Source organism: Solea senegalensis, linkage group LG1 (assembly GCF_019176455.1).
Source record: "Solea senegalensis isolate Sse05_10M linkage group LG1, IFAPA_SoseM_1, whole genome shotgun sequence".
In the NCBI taxonomy this organism is placed as follows: domain Eukaryota; kingdom Metazoa; phylum Chordata; class Actinopteri; order Pleuronectiformes; family Soleidae; genus Solea; species Solea senegalensis.
The window spans coordinates 27,072,763-27,090,311 of record NC_058021.1 but is presented as its reverse complement, the minus strand read 5'-3'; the positions used below and the strand labels follow the sequence as shown (position 1 = coordinate 27,090,311).

Here is a 17,549-nt window from a genome sequence, read left to right as displayed (position 1 = left end):
GTTTTGTGTTTCTCTGTGTGTTGTTTTCTGTACAGAAACAAGTTTTTTCTTCAACTTGGACGCTTTACAACAAGGGTTTGGTAAAGTGCTGGTAACCCAATATACTGTTTCATCTGTGAACAAGTATGTTGATGAAGAACATTTCCTCATTACGAGGAGAGAATGCGCTCACTGTTGGAATTTGCTGTTGCCGATTAGTCGTGTGTACACATCACTTCTTAGACACAGAGTTGGTGCTTTTTGAAAGCCGACAACACGATTCTTTGTCAGAAACTGGTCCTGCTTTCAGAGAAGTTACATCTTCCTTACATCCATTGTTTGAAGGGGCTGTATGCGGCAAAAGTAACACTATGTAAGAAGAGCACGGGATCCTATGTCTCAAACTTTTAAGACTACACTATGAGAGAGAATTTAATGCAAATTTAATCGGGGGACAATTTCGCAGATAAAATACTCCTTTAATGTTTCATACATGGGACACGTTCCTTTATCTGTCGTTTTTCCCTTGATCTTTTCACCTCTCCGTTCTCCACTTCATATCTTCTACTCTGACGCTCTCTGCCCTTGCGTCCTCTCGCGTTCCCTCTGCCGCTGTCCGCTCTCGGTAATGAGCTCCCCTCATGTATGACCTCTCCTGTCACTTCCCGCCAGCGGAATCCTCTGCTCCCACCGCAACACCGCCTCCTCCTCTAATCTCTGCATTACTTTGCCATTAATCCCACATTCCACACGAGGATGGCTGCAGCAGCTCGGCTGACATGTTGCCTCTGTAATCTGGTGTCCGCACTGAATGAATCAAGGGGACGGGGGAGACGAGCGGTGCGGGGAATTATCATAGAAAGAGACTCAGCTGCTCTAGGCTGCTTTAGGACTCACCTGTAGCATGTTGCACCCCACCCCCCCACCACCACCATCCTTCATCCTCCCACTTTTACCTCTTGACATCCAACCTCCTCCCTTTCTCTCCCCGTGCTAATCACTTAGGGTTTCCTGCTGTCATCCCTCACTTTCTCAGGTCTTCTCCGTTTTCCCATGTCTTTCCCAAATCTCCTGAAGCCCCTTGCATCTCCCACTCGCCCGGTTTTTTTTCCCACTCGCTCCTCAACCACTGCCTCCCTTCCATCCATACGTCTCCCTCCCTCCCTCCAGAGCCGCAGTGGGACTGTTGGACTCACGCAGCCCCATGCTGAGCTGCTCCAGAGCCAAGCCAGAACAAAGGGCCCATTGAGCCAAGAGGAGACGTAATGTGCGGCGCCTCTGACAGCGCCGAAGATGAAGTCATGAGGTTACCAAATAGTTAATAATCACGACCTCGTCCTCCATTTGCACCGAGCGTGTCAAAAACAAAAAAAAAAACGGAAAGAAAATTAGAGATTATGTGTCTGCGTGCACGCATGACAGAGCATCTGCAGTATGCAGGAACACATGTGCATATCTAAGAGCATGTGGATGGATAAAAAAGCTTTTAAGAGAGTAATGAGATACTCCGTGACACCCAGAAATGTGCTCAATCACTTTTGTAAATACCACGGAGGGAAAAACAAAACCGTCGCAGAATTGCACTTGTAGTTTTGGCTTCGCTCCAGCTGTGCTAAAGAACACCCAGCCCCAACCCACCCCCGCCGCCTCCCCGCTTCTCTTATTGGAGTCTGTCTGGCGCAAAGTCTGACATGAGACACATCTCCCTGGGACTGGAGCTGTCGCTGCGAGGCCCACACTCTGAACATCATTAGACTCACAGCTCCAGGTGAGATCATGCAGGATACAGGGAAGACGGAGAGAGCTGCGCTTCGTGTTTGTGTCTCTGTGCCGAAGCATGCATGTGGGAGCATTAATCTCACTGCCACTGAATGGCCACTGTCTATTAAAATGCCTTTACAGGACCACTTGCTTGTCAAGAGGCCTCCAGGCTGAGTTGCGCTCAGGACAAGAGAAGGAGGAGGAGAAAGAGGAGGGGGCGCGAATGGTGAAAGACAGCTATGCAATTGATTAACATTAGAGGGACTTGCTCAAGTTCAAATTGCATGGCCCCTCTGCTGTAAGCTACAGACATTTGTTTCCCCGCAAGTAGAATGTTTCTTTCAAACCCTGTCTCTGCTACACATCTGAGTTCAATTCTCCGCATGCCCTCTCTCTAAAAATCAATTCCTCCTCCTCTTCTCTGCTCTTTTCCTCCAGCTCTACGAACAGACCAGGGCGAGGGGATTACGCGGTGTCCCTCCCCCTGATTCCAAGCAAGACAACAAATGGTTCTTATCAACTGACACCCCCCTGCCATCCAGGAGGAAGAGGCAGAAAAACTGGCCAAGCCGCTTCGGCACGGATGTGTTTCTGGGCTCTGTCTGCCAATCGCGGCTGCTCTTTTCACACTTAAAGCCTGAGCTATTTATGAGAGCCCTGGGAGAATGCGTGCGCAGCACCAGAGGGTGGGAAGAGTGGAGAGAACAGAGCCGCTGCTTCTCAACCTCTGCTTCTAATCAATCACTAGAAATCATTGCCATGGTTTATGGCCTTTGATCCTGGCTCCTCTTTCGCACTATGAGGGAGAGAGTTGGCTGAGGAGACACAAGGGGGAGCAGAGGGAAGGGTGAGAGTCCGGGCCCAGGAGGTGTAGAGGTCAGGAGAGAGAGATTAGGGCGGTATAAGGCCTTTTTGCTCTCACTCAAACCTATAGGTATGTCTCGATTTAAATCTGAAAATGAGCTGAAAATGGCCTGGAACATACAGAACATTGGCAGATATAACACAAATGTTTGCTGTACTAGATACTGGATAAGTTGTGTTTGAATGCTGACTTTAAAAAAAATCTAAATTCAAAAAAAAAGAAAACATTTAAAACTATGTCTAATGTCCTGGGTCAAAAAATCAAATTGAGAACAGCTTTCAAAAACTGAACTTAGTTTAAAGGTTTTAGAGACTTTGCAGCGCATATATTAGGTGTCTGAGGGGGAAAAGGTGTATTTATTACCATTATTATTGAATAAATTGGCCGAATTATTTAAAAACAAAATGGCAAAAATCGGCCTATCTAACCAGGGCCAGAAACTTAAATGACCAAGGCAACATTTGATCTCACTGACCTTTATCAGATGATAATAATGATTCATTTTTTGATCATGTTGGAGAGAAACATCTATTCTAATTTTAAGGAGGTGTTTTCTTTCTCTCTGTGTTAAGCTTTTAAAACGTCAAAGAAGGTTGTGGTCTTCAAAACCTTGCTTCCTTGGTTGCACTGTGTTTTGAGATCAGCTCACTTGCGGGGGCCCGTCCTCCAACTCTGGTGGCAACGCCACTAGTTGCTACTTCATCCTCTCATTCAACAGGAACCCAACTGTGGTAAGGAGGCGTGACTGGGTGAACAAAACAGAGAGGACGCGGATAAAAACACACTAAAATAAATCCTCCTGGCAGGGTCAGGACACTCCTGCTTTGTCCCGCCTGGCAGGAGGGAGGCCACTGATGCCTGACGACAAATGGACAGAGTGGTAGAATAATCAACTACTGTTTCTCCACTTTATGGCTTTACGAGTTTATGGGCCTCCCTCTCGGAGAGAGGTGAGATCTGGCATGGCCGCCGTGCTGCTGGGACGCAGCGGGGTGAGCCCGGTCGATGTACCCTGATGCGATCATGCGGGTTTCGCTGAGGGAGGATGGTTATTGGTTCAGGGACTCACGAGTGACCTCAGACTCCCGGGTCATTCTGGCTCTCAGTGTGTCAGTGAAAATGACCTCCGGATTCTCAGCAGAACCTTTGTGACGGACTGAATCGTTGAATTAAGATTGCACTTGTGAATACTGGGTTCAATTAAAGGGATGGTGTGTGTGTGTGTGGTTGGAAAAAGGTTGAATGTTTTCGAATGATACTACTTCACACATGTAGGGGGCGGCATATTCGTAGAAAGTTGTTCGTGTTCACATAAACCGGGAGGAATCTTGCAGCGATAGAATGATTGAAACACAGGTTTGGGTTTTTAGTAGCAGTTAATGATCAATAAAGTCAAATCTAATCTAATGTTGGACTGAGGGAAGACTATGACATGGGACAGGGATTGTAAATTAGTGTCAACATAAAAAAATCACATCACATCATCGTCACATTCTGGTGATGGTTGCAGTTGATTTTTGAATGTTTTAATACTTGAACAATGAAATCTTGTTTTCCTGCAAACTGAGTCGTGTTTCCATATTCCTATCCGTGATAAAAATAACGGGAGATATGTGGGAATGTCACAGTGGTGATAAAAATCTCAGTGTTTGGGGTTATGAAACTTATTGGAACGAGAGAAGAATAACAAGAGCTTAAGTTGTTACTTGAACATCCAAATGTGGTTAGGGATTTATGAGTTGTGCTTATTGTGGTGGTGTATCCACAGTTTTTCCACTGCAATAAAAGATTATTACTGACATTTCAGAGGTTCTGACTTTGTGTTTCTTACCTTTCAAATAAATTGGTTTATAACTTGGCTAAACTGCTTATTTACAATCCCTCCCATCATCTGGCGTCTCGTGTCTCTTGTCTTGTCATGTTCCCACAGTTCGATGTTCCCATAACAATCACTAAAACCTTAACAATTAAACCTGAGTTATATTTGACAGGACTGCAAAGTATAACTTTGAAGTTCTCAGCCTGGTTGAGAATATACTCCGACCCAAGTCTGTCCCTTTAGGGAAACGGGGTTGCGAGGAATTCTGGGAAATGAAATACTCAAATGAAGTTCTTGCTCAAATGGTGTCAGCTAAAGCCGCAGAGAGAAAAGTGCAAGCATGTGTGCTTCTAGTTACTCATCCATGTTCACCACAGACAGTCGCAGAACAGATAAAGAGATGTGTATTTTTCCACTCTTCATAATAAAGGCGCCAGACCTGTTCCTTGGAGTCCTCGTTCGTCAATACGGCACCTTTTAAGGTGTGAGGTCACCCCCGAGTTGACCATGTACCAGTTGAGAAGTCGGATAAGACATGAACGCAAACATATTTTGGGCTACCCATTGTTAACAATGCCAGTCGATAACAAGGTTGCTCTTTCCAAGTTGGAAATCCAGACTGTCTGTCATGCTTTGACCGCTCTTTCTGCTGCGCCATCTCGGATACGTTCTTCATTTAACGAATGTCGGGACAATTGAAGCACTACTGCTAGCACTTCCTGTAGAACATTACAGTTTCAGTTTACTCATTCGACGTATATTGACTTATGAAGATTTGCTCCAACAAGTAGGACGAGCACTGACCAAAAAAAAAAGAAAGAAAGATGCAATTCCACTACAGTTGAGCTCTGGCGGCAGCTCGGCAGCATCCTAAAGACTAGAGGAGGAGGCTTACATGCATCCTCCAGCAGTGAGGGAGCAGAGGAGCTCCAGCAGGGAGCTCAGAGCGGGCGGAAGTGTGCCAGATAATGGAGCCCAGGCTGGGCTGGAGTGGGCCGAGCAGCTAAGGTTCCCCTCCACCCTGATTAGCAGCGAAGCTAAGCTAATCCGGCGCCTCAGGCCCCTGTGAGGTGGCTCTGCCAAATGCCTGTCCCCCTGCTGCTGCAGGAAATTGCCTTCAGTGCAGAGGTCCATGAAATGGCTATGACTCACCAAGACCAAGCCACTGTGCGTGCACATGGATCAAGAGTGACTGATGGTAACAGATCTCATATTTTCTAACTTCCATGGATGTAATCTTCTGGTTTGAAGCCTTGGAAGTGGCACGGAAGTATCAGTAATACACCAGGAAGCAACTCTGCCGGTTATAAAATGAACTCTGAATGGAAGTGGAGGTTTCAATAGAAGTCTATTAGAAAACAAGCCCACTTCTCTCTTGATTTACAACATTTACTGAGTTAATGGTCCAAATCGCTACTTTCAGGTCTTCTTCAATAGGAAATCATGTCACTTTTGTAAATTATGTTCCCATTTAGCTGGAAATAGACGATAAAGTACAGCACATGTGAGCGGGCGTCCAATTGGTGCCAGGTTGCAGGTGATTCAAAACCTGACATGGCTCCGGTCAAATTAAGTAAATCTCAAGAATTCAGTCTATGATACCACTGTAAGGTCACCTACTCTGGGATACATTATTTTCTTCAGTATAATTCTTTTTATTGGATAACTTGTATTTGAATGTATTATTTATGTACCATACAGAGGTCTTTTGACACTAAAGGCCAGTTTTCCTGTGTGGGGTTGTGTGTCAGGCTCTATAACGCCTCCTCCATTGTGCTGTTTGACCTGTGGGGCAGCCAGCGCTCCCATGAGGTCCCTTATCCCTCCATCAGTCCTCTCTCATTAGCCACCACAGGGAGAGCCCAGAGTAGGGCAACACAGAGGGGCCCCGACTTCCTCCTCTGGCCCCCATGAAATACATACTGCACAAATACAGATGGCAGACATCACCTTTTGGCGGTTGTGATACAAAACTGGAGCATTTCTGAAAAATAAAAACCACCATGTTGTGCATCCTTCCAGATCCCCCTTATGCTCAAACATACATTTATTAGTCTTTTTCGGGGTGTTAAACAGCAATCTTATTAATGTCCCTTTCAAAAAATCCCAGATATAAATGGGTTTTTGAACAGTATGAATGTGTTTAATCGTCATTCACTCCCTGCTAAAAACGACTGAAATGTATGCACGTTTTTAAGGGTTTCCAATTTCTTCTTCATCTGTTTCATTTTTTGGCACCAAAATGCATATTTATCCTTAGACCATTAGCAAAGACTTCACTTTTTTTTCATGTCATTTCGTATACAGGGCCTTACAACTTGCTATTGACTTTAAATGGGGGACTGAAATGAAAGACAGTAAGGACAACACTATCATTGTGATGTTGTTTTCAGCACATTCCTAATGTCACATTTCACGCAGAAAAAACACAGTGCAGGTGAACGACTGGCGACGGTGTTAATCGTCTCTCTTTACCGTGTTCACCCAGGTTAAAAAAAAAAATCCCAGCTAATTGTAGTGTGAAAGAGGCTTGAGTCAAAAGCAGAGGTGGCAGCATGAGGATGGAGGAGGAGGAGACTGGGCAGGACACAGTGCAGAAACAGTTGATTATGAGCCCCATCAAGTGATCAATGATTTCATTAATAAGACGGATCGCGCGGCTGTCATAGCTGTGACACGAGCTGAGGGATGATCCGTTCCCAATGCTCCATTTCCCCACTCTCCCTTCCTTCCTCCCTCCCTTCCCTCTTCCCTCTCCCTTCTCCCTCCATGTCTTTCCAGTAATGCCTCCCTCTGCCAATGACAAGGGAACGCCAAGGAAACAAGGGATGGAGCTGGGTGTTGATGGAGGTGAAGGGGAGGGGGGTTAGTCATAAGGGAGGGAGGGGACGGAGGGGATAGACGGGGGAGGGAGGAAAGTGAAAATCCATTTTGAAACCCATTTTCAATTAGGGGTCCACAAGCTGTTATCACAGGTGTCCCAGAATGGGGGCCCGTAAGTGAAAATGTCTCCTATCCGTTTCTGAAATGAAACCTTATCTGGGAGGCACAAAGATGGCGGGGACAGCGTATCTGTAAATTACTTTCCATCCCCGCTGTTAGCGGGAACTTTATTTCTGTCAGATGACATTCCCCTCTATTTACTGTTGATCATTTAAATGGTTGCCTAAAAAGAAGGTGGCCCCTCACTCTTGCTCTATCTCACCCCCTCTCTCTGAGTCATTCTTCCCACTCTTCCCATCAGAAAAGAAGCAATAAAGAGTTCTTTTTTTCCCCTAACACTTTATCCACACTCTCTATTTGCTTAGGGATTTCTCCCGTGACATACACTGAAGCCTAACATTTGTTGCCCTTTGAGTCTTCCACTTTTTTGTTTCTGTGACCCCTGCTCTTGCCCTTTTAAGCACAACGACAAACAGGTGTCATCTCATTCACGCCATGAACTGCCTCACAGGGACTCTGTTGTGTTGTGTGTTCAAACACCATTTCCTTGACAATTTTCTGAGTTGCATTCACTTCTTCTCCTCCTCCTCCATTTTTCAAGTCTCATCCTATTACTTACACTAACTCCCCTCCTTTTCCTCAAATCAGCAGCACCCGAATCCTTAAGGTCCAGCCAATCAGAAACGTCTTCCCCTGTTCAAACCTTCATACCCCGCCCTGTTTTTCCTCTCTTTTTTATTAGCAAATTATCCCATGACGACAGGATTTCTTCAGCCAAGGAGCATGGACATCTTTTTTTTTTTCTTTAGCTCAGGACCCAACAAAAGAATCAGAGGACTTTGTGGTCCACCTGCCTGTCGAATGATGAGGGTGGGAGAGGAGCAAAACCCCCCCCCCACGCCTCCCCCCCCCAAAAAAAACTCCTAAAGAGCACCAAACACAGCATTGTTGTGGCACAGTCGGCCCTTTTGAGCTGTCAGTGCAAGAGGAGGGGGCACAGACATGAATGGCACACAGGATGAAGCCACCATTTAGCCAAGCATGTGGGAGCACTCTTCCAGGACTCAATAATTACTCTGTGGCTGCTCAACTTGGACAAAACTTACATATTGAGGAAGAGAGTGCTGAGGGGTCAGTGCGTTGAAGTAGGACATTTTAGAGCTAATATGCAGACTATGACTGGCTACTAAGCTCAATATTTGTTTGCGAGACATCCACCATGTCCGCTCCACCTGCTCTTCACATTCTCTGCACTTTTCCAACTTAGCACACTGTTGCCGCTCACACAACGGGATTTGCGCTGTGCTGAGATCGGGGGGCGGCTACTCTCCTTGACGGGGGGAGAATATTTGGCCACTAGGGTTCCACAGCTGCTCACAATTACCTTTTGTTTGCACAGCGGCAGCAGGGCAAGGGCTACGGGGGTTAAAGTTGAGGTGAGTGTAGGGTTACACCTGATAAGAGGTTATGAGTTCTGGGGGCGACTTGGGAATGTGCTGTAATTATAACCACACAAAGAATGTGTAAGCTATCTTGTGATTCCAAAAGGCAGTTTGGGATCTAAAGGGTACCTTTCGACGCTTATAAGTATTATCCCTCCACATCGTCAAGTGAATTACGTCGACTGTATTTTTTACAACACTGCTTAAAGCGGTGGCACATTTTCTGACGTGGCATCGGAATCAGCATCGGGAGACTCCTATGCAAGGTTGTGAAGACAAATCTCGCCATGATAATTACCAGCACATTAGAAAGACAAAAATCCACAATCATGGAGCCAAATTACATCCATGCTTTATCTACAGAAAACATTTTTTTCCTCATTGCCTTTTTAATAACTAAAAACAGCGCTGGCCATCTGGGAATGACAAAGAGTGAGTGTTCCTAAGATGCTTCAGGATGCATTACCTTACCCACTTCCTGTGATAACTCCCATATGGGGACCGAGTCACAGCAGCTTATTTACCCTTCCCCGGGCTGTTTGCCTCTTGTTCACACTTGCGGTGATCATATTTGACGACAGCAGAGTCGGAGGGGGGGTCGAGTTGACGGAAAACTCTATCAGGCCACCAGCTCCAACTACGGGAGCCAACACTCCATCCACAAAACCTTTCCAAAATCCTCTCACTGCTAATGAGCACAGCTGCAGCTTATGCTGTGGTGATCTCAACTCTGGTTTTGTTATGACTTAAGCTTGATGCTCCAGTCCAAAAAAAAAGAAAAAAAGACTGGCTTCTAATATTCCTCATTCCGGCAGGACCGAGAATGAAAGGGTGAATGGCGACGGGCCTAATGAACTGTAAGCTCCACACCACTTTTAATAGCATGTGTTGAAGACATTGCTATGTAAACATGCCAGAGTCCTGCTACCAGTGAGCGCTGGATGTGAAGCATGAGAATAGTGAATAAAGTAAACAGTCATCGGCAAAAAATATTTCAGTGTCCAGGTCTTTAAATCTTTCTTTTTTGAGAGATGGTCAGTTTCATCTTAAAGCAGTATCTCAGCGTAGACGACTGGGCCAGACACTCAAATATGTTAGAAGATAGAAGGTGAAGTGTTGTAGCCAAACTCAGAGAGGCCTGGAACACATCAAAGGGATGCTGCGTGTTTTTGAGAACATAATCAGACTCAAATGACCTCTTGATGGTCGAAGCCAATCTAAACCACTGTAGATACCCACATTTTGGAAAAAAAAGGTTATACGGTGCAGAAAACAACATACCTAAATAGCAGCTGTGTAGTCATCGCTCATGTTTTTTGGACTCAAAGTTGCTATCACTTAGGTGGTAAGCTGTCAAATGGACTGATCCAACCCCCCCCAGAAAAAAAACTGGTTGTGTTCCAAGAAACCAATTAAACATGGCGGTTGAGTGTACAGTTGCATTCAATTCCCTCGAGTCAAAAAAAAAGCCCATTTATGCCAGGGTTTAAACGGGTTTCTCACCAGTGAGAATGTGGCATTCCCTCCCGAGTCACATGACTCTGTGATGCACACTAACGGCATAAATGGGAACACAAGACCCGCGTGAACACGCTCATAATCGCCCTCGTCTGCTTCATTTTTTGGCAGCTAGGCAAATTCTCTTATTCTTTCTCTGACTTTACTTCGTTGGTGCCTTGAAAACACTCGCCAGCTGTTGAGTTTGGACAAATGAACACAGAGATGGCACAGGGGTGACCAAAAAAAACAGCACATTTCAGACTTTGGCGTGTTCACCCAGGTAAAAAAATACCAGGATTTAGCCACCGATTTTAGTGTGGCTTTAGAGGCGATGCATACCATTTGAGGTGGTGCTGGAGGCCACCGCTTTCTCGCTGATGTCATTGCGCACTGACGAGCCCTTGGTCGCCACAATGGTCTCCACTCTCTTCTTCTTCTCAGCTGCGGAACTGGCCTGCGACTGGTTTTCCATGGCGATTGCTCATTCCTTAACACCTCATGGAGACAAGATAACTGGAGGGAAAGAGAGGGAAGACGAATCAGATCACATTCGCACAACACCGTTCCATTTCCAAAATCAAAATAAATGCGTATTAAGTTTATTTGTTTCTAGCGCTTGATCTGCCATACGTTAAACATTTTATCAATAGACCGCCTCGAGACAAGACTTCAACACAGGGAACCTTGTCAGGAAAACTTCAGATCCAATCCTGTCTTTCCAGGATGCCCAGAGCAGACCTGGGGTCGATCCACCAGCTCACCCTGATTTATTTTAACTCATACCTGCTGGGCTGTGAGCTGCTTGTGAGTATAGGCTGTTATCCTGTCCACCAACTAAAATATAGGTTATTTTGACGGTGTCGCGCTTATCTCCGCACTTAAAAACAACCCTATAAAGCAGGACACCTCAGGACAGCTTTGTATTATATATATATATATGTATATATATATGAGAACACACTGGATATACTGATAATCCTGCTGCAGCAGTCGTTCCAGAGAGAAAGAAAAAACCTTAAGGGGATACCACAGAGCGAGAAACGTTCACAGGCCTGGAAAAAAAAAAAAACAGGGATTGTTTGAAGGCCCTTTTGGGAATATCATGGTGTCGGGCAATTTTTCTTTCAAAGAATAAAGGTGGTTCAAGTTAATACTGTCTGTGGGTTTAGAAGGGGTTCAGCCAACAGTCTAGCAGACATGCTGCTCAGTTCAGCACCTCAGAGGCCGTCTACAAACTCTACTCTATCTAGGTCACGGAGGTGTCTGATTATGGAGGCTGCGCGGTGATACACCACAACCGACCATTTACACAAAGTACAGGACAGCTTCATATGGTCCAATACAGAGGCTTTACTTAGACGCCATAATTCATGGACGATTACTGGAGATATTTAGTCTGAGTGACATTTTCCTTCCAATAAAGACCAGCTAATTCCCTACCTGTACTACTTAATTGTCCTCCACCCTGTAAACATTCATGGATGCAAAGGCCACAAGCAACGCAGAACGCAAACAGAGGCATGCTGCTGGAACTATGAGAGAAAAGTGGTGGGGAGGTGGAGGAGCAGGCCCGATTTTTACCATCTCCCCAAGGAGGGAAGGCAAGGGGGAAGTGGTGAGGGGGTAAACTTCAGACAAACACTGTGCGCTTTGTTTGTTTTCTCCCAACCCCCTGAAAAACCAGAGTCTGTCATCCGTTCTGACCTGGCAACAACATCTGTAAGCAATTGCTGGTTTATGAAAAAAAAAAAAAAGGGGGGGAAAAAAACAATGCAATTACTCCCCTACCAATCAAAACAGAATTAAACAAGAGCTTGTCCTCTAATCACTCCCACATGCATACATGTGTAGCCGTCATCCACAACCAAAGAGGTTTTTGTCCTACTTGCACAGATATCATCTCGAATCACTGCTGTGTGCATTTGATAGAGGAGATGCTTTCATTTCTGGGGGTCTTTGCGGTGCAAGCGAGTTTAATTGATAGAGTATGTGCGGCAAGTGAATGTCTGCATGTGCACGTTATTTGTCAGTTTCTCTGATCATATCTGATCACAGGCACCTTTTCTTTGCCTCTTACTTCTACTCCGAGGAACTGAAATGATCAGAAAGGAAACTTTTGAGTGTCTATTTTTGCCATTACATCATGCCAATGACTAAACCTGGGCAAAAGCAGTGTCGGTGGAAAAAAGCACCATGAGAGGAGGACTTTACTTTACAATTACTATTGAACAGCTGCTAATACACCATTCCCATTTGTTAAAAACCTGTTAACACCTGGGTTTTCACAGGTTTTTGACCAGTGGGAATGTGCTGAATCGGCATTCACTCCCACATGAAAGCACCTTTATTGGCGTTGGCACTGATCAGCATTGGTGGGAACACAAAACCTGGGTGAACACATTAATATCTCCATTGTCTTTTCTTTCTTTTTTTTCATTTTTGGCAGCAATGCAAATTTCAGTGCTCATTCATCTTCTGCAGTTTGTAGTTAGCAAACCTTACCTTTTTTCAATATTTTGAGTGGTTTTCTCATTTTATTAGCACCCAAACATTCTTCCCTAGCCACGGAGTTTGAAAAAGAAACCAAAGGAAGAAATAAAAAATGGTAACCACCATAAAAAAATATCATTATTGTGTTAGTCTGACAAAAGCCAGACAGTTTAACATGTTTAACATGTTAGTCCAACTGTCCAAGTTGTCCAAAATAACTTCTCATAGTCATAGATGAATGACTTTTGTATGTATGTGTTTATCTGGACCTGAACTGGCCAAAGCGATCTGTGCATGCGTCACCATTCCCACCGCTGACCTTTGACCTGGAAGAAGCAGGTACATAGAAGAAGAAACGAGCGCTAAAAACATGGTGGTTAAGTCTGAAGGAGACTGATTTTGTGCTCTGTCAGCTTAAAAAATGATCTGTTTTGAAGTTAATGGATAGTAAGAAGACTCAGAAGGGAGCTCAGCAAACCAGAAACTGGCTGATACTGACAAGGTGATAGAGGGCGCACCACTAACTAGCGTAACAAAGGCAGACACACTTCATTCAATAAATCGTTTCCCCACTGGTGTTTGTATACTGGGACAAGGAGAGTTGTAATAAATGGTGTAGTCCATAGCTTGCATAGCATAACTGTGCATGTGTGTGTGTCTGAGTCTTCTTGTTGCTTCCAGGTGAGTCCGATTTAAGCAAAAAAAAATGTCTGACAGTGCAGTGAATAAGAGGGGTCAGGACTGGGGTTTTGTAAGGGAGGTGGGGAGAATAGCGGGGCATTCCACCGGTCAGAGAAATATTCACAAGTCCAAGCCACTGAAGCGTGTCTGACCGGCCTTTTGTGCTCCACAAGGCAGGCCACAGTTCCGAAGCAGCAATTAAAAGCAGGACCTTTTCACCCATAATCCCTCTGACCTGGACGCCCACAACCCCAGTCCTGCAGATGTCCCGGTCTTCGCTCTCGCCTTTGGTGTTGCTCGTTTTCCTCCCCGTCCCGCTGACACAAACGACACTTGCATCTGTGTTTACAGAACATCAAGACATCATCAAGTGGGGGGAGGGGTGTCCTGAAGTTTGCCGTTTTTTGCATTAAAAACCGTTAATCTGAGGACAGCGATTCTTGAATCAGTTTAAGCTACTCTCTAATCTACTCATACACCAGTCGCAGAAATGTGACAGACATAACCGTCTGTGTGAGGACAGACCCTGCATCAGCGGTGTGTCATCAAGGCCTGGCACAAATGGAGGAATTAGAGGCACAAAATAAATGTTAATTTCATATTAATGTATTTCCTGTGAATTGTCTGCCCTAGACCAAATTAGAGAAGAGCGAAAAGAGGGCGTATCTCTATTTGTGCTCAACTCTAATCCTTGCACACAGAAAGGGAGGCGATTTAACAGGTTTAAAATACCACAATTCACACTGTTTCCGCAGAAAGAAGGAGGGAAAAAAAAAAAAACATTCTCAATTTATAAGCACATTAAGCAAATCAATTTAACATAAATTATACGCCTTGGCGACAAAGGCGCCGAGTTGAAAGTCATGTGGAAATTGTACACATCAAAGTGTAACACCAAAATAAACTTTTGCCTTTGATAGAAGAAGAATTCAGCTTCTTTTTTTTTTTCCTCGCTCCCCTTCATGTGAGCTTAAACAACCGCTAACAGCATCAAAAATCACTGCCGCTTGTTGTTCAGAGGGTCCGTGTCTTTACAAGCCTGCTAAATGAAACGGCTCAAGGTGCGTACCTGCAGCTCCACGGAAACTGGGGGACATTTCTATAGAAACTCTTGAAGTGTCGTCTTAGATTTGGCGACCCCCTCCCCTCCCCACACACACGCAAGTTACTGTATTTGTGTTCATTTCATTAGGGCGGCCGCTCAGTGTCGAGGGCCCCTCGAGGGGGGAGACTGGCAGCGCCGCGGCATTCATCATCATTATATCAGCGACCACCGAGATCTGCTATCTTAGGCTTATCAACGCCGCACAAACGCACCGCAGCACAGCGAGTTAGAGGGGAGGGGAGAGATGGGAGATGGAGACGAGATTGTGGGTAAAAGTGGGATAAGAGGGGGAGAAAATGAATGAAGAAAGGGTGGAGGAGTGTGATACTGTATGTGTGTGTGTGTGTTGCACTTTTCCCCTGCGTGCCTGCACATGTTTTCCTGTGTGTTTTTGCACATTTCACAGCTATGCCAACAACATTAAGGGCTCCTGCACAGCTGGAATAACTAAAACACTGAGGGGCGATGAGGAGGGGGAAGGGGAGGAGTCTAAATTGCCTCAGCGAGATTAGCAATAAGAATTCGAGCAATAAAACAGAACGCACTGGCTGGCTCGGACTACATGTGTTTGCATTGGATCAGGTCACTGACGGGGATGAGGCCCCTGAAGGAGACAGTGGAAGTGCTCGCTGGAGGTTGGAGGACCTGCCGTTGCCTCAAAAATGGTGTTCCCAAACTCTCCGACTTACTTAGGTTTCTATGCGGTCTTCAATGCTGCACTTATGGACTGCCCTGGGAATAACGGGTGGGGGGCAGCTTTTGGGTGGGTTAAGGATTTGGTGGCTGTGGCTTCCATTCACAAGCAAAACTTAACACTGTGCCCAGATGGCACTAAGTCTGGCCTACAGCTGATGGGGACCAGCCCCTCCAAGTAAGGGGCCATTTAGCTGGAATTAGTCACACCCTGCCACACACACACTCTCTCTCTCACACACACACACCAAATACATACATATCAAATCCCATAAACGCACACACACACAAACTGCTTTAGTACTCAGCTTTCTCACCTCTCTTGGTTAAACTTTTCAGATTACAAGGCAAACGTTACCATGTTTTCTTACCAGTGTGTGAGGGCAAGGTTATGTAAAGTGACTGCATTCATTTATAAGCGACCAAGCACGTGACACGGAGACATGTTTTTCCTTACTATTATTGAGTCTCGAACAAGCGTGAAAACAAAGAAATGTGTAGCTTTAATTATGTTTCTTACTCACTTATCTTTACATTTTCAAGTCTTTAGCTACGGCATCATGTAGCCAAAACTCCATAAGCATGCACTGCACACAAAAAAAAGACCGTGTGCAAATGAAGGGGGAGTGTTTGTATTTTTTGTCAAGGACAAACACAAACACAGCCCATCAATAGCTTTCAGCAGCACTAATAAGATTATCCCCGTGTGCGTCTTGGTCCTGCAGACCTCTCCACTTAAGATGCTTTGAAAAGCTGGTGAGGGACCCTGTGTATTTTCACAGCAGAATGAGCTGAGTGCATCTTACATTCCTGGGTAACAAACCCACACGATGTAATCGTAATGCTTACACGACGCCTCTTTTGCTCTCGCTACGCCGCAGATAAGGGCCAAATAAAGCGTGCTCCACAATGGAAATGGTGCCTCTTTTCCCCACAGCCCCGCCGCTTATTAGTTTGTTTATTTATATATTTTGACTTTGCATTTTGTTGTGAGCCACTCGTGTCAGGGCACAGTGTGGCTGTGTGCAGACAGAGACAATGGATAATGCAGGCAGCTTTATTGCTGCGGTGGCCCAGTTATACAGTATCACTTTCCTCCCGCTTGGTTCTTTCCTCTTCTTCCTTTTTTTTTTCCCATGATAAAAATGTAGAGCTTTTGTCTGATCGGATACTTTTACTGATTCTCTAAAGGTGGGAAAAGCTGCGTGATCAGCCTTTTACTGGTGGCCACAGCAAACAATGCAACGTATTACTGTTTTACGCAAAACACTACGATGGCTCAGGGAAAGCAGAAAAGTCGTCTTTATTGTGAATTATATATGAAAAGCGGCACGATTACAACTACTTGACTTGACTTTATTGTCAACTTTAAAACTAAACCTTGAAACTCTGTACTACAGTATACATACAATCCTGCTCGTCAAAAAAAAAAACATGTTTAAACCTGCTGAGTTTGTCTTTGTCTGCCTGATTCCTAGGCATTCAATATTTTTATTTAATCGGGTGAATTGAAGTATCTTTTGTAAAAGACAAAAAACTATTTAATGTGAAAGAAGCTATACTGTATCGCTAGGGCTTCATGCACAAATACTGTATGTATTTTAAAATGGATCATTTCTGCTTCAGTCCACATTGGGCCAGCAACAATTATTGAATTCATCAATTATTAATCGATGAGTAAATGAATTGATAATCAAAATATGATGTTTCTGCTTCTTAAATGTGAATATGTTTGTGGTTTCTTTGCTCCATGTAACAAAGAAGCCATGAAAAGTCACTCATCTTGGTTTTGTGGCCAGAACGTCGTCATTTTGAGGTTTGGTAAACTATATTTAGATTATTAGTTGCAGCCCTAGTCCACATTACCGTTTGAGTATTGAAAATGGAAAAGTTTGAAAGGAGATGCTGGCTCACAGACTTTTTTCCCCTCTGAAAAGACCATTTTTTACATTTAAAAAAACCAAAACGTAGCAGCATGAATATCGCCTGAATCCATGGGAAAGACTACAGACTGTTGCAGCAGCTGCCACATACTCTATTAAAAACGAATGCTACTATCTATGTATTTTCTTTTCACAACAAAATGCATAAATTCTGCTCTCGCTGTCCACATTCCACATCACCCCTGTGTTCTTGAGCCCTGAAAATGGAGCTCGCGGAGCGTTTTCCACTAAAAACACAGTTGTCAAATGAAAACAAAGTAGGATGGATGCAGCCTCACTTCATTAGCGAGATTACAGACTTCCTGCAGCAGCCGCCGCATACACTACA

At 44.7% G+C, this 17,549-nt stretch overlaps 1 protein-coding gene across 1 annotated transcript in view; it reads right to left on the bottom strand.

Moving 5' to 3' along the window:
• Nucleotides 1–17,549, bottom strand: part of gli3 (GLI family zinc finger 3) — a 108,665-nt gene that overhangs the window by 76,342 nt on the left and 14,774 nt on the right. Inside the window, exon 2 of the mRNA XM_044028941.1 lies at nucleotides 10,649–10,822. Within this exon, the coding sequence (XP_043884876.1) occupies nucleotides 10,649–10,781 (133 nt within the window). The 5' untranslated portion in view covers nucleotides 10,782–10,822. The remainder of the gene's footprint in view (nucleotides 1–10,648; nucleotides 10,823–17,549) is intronic.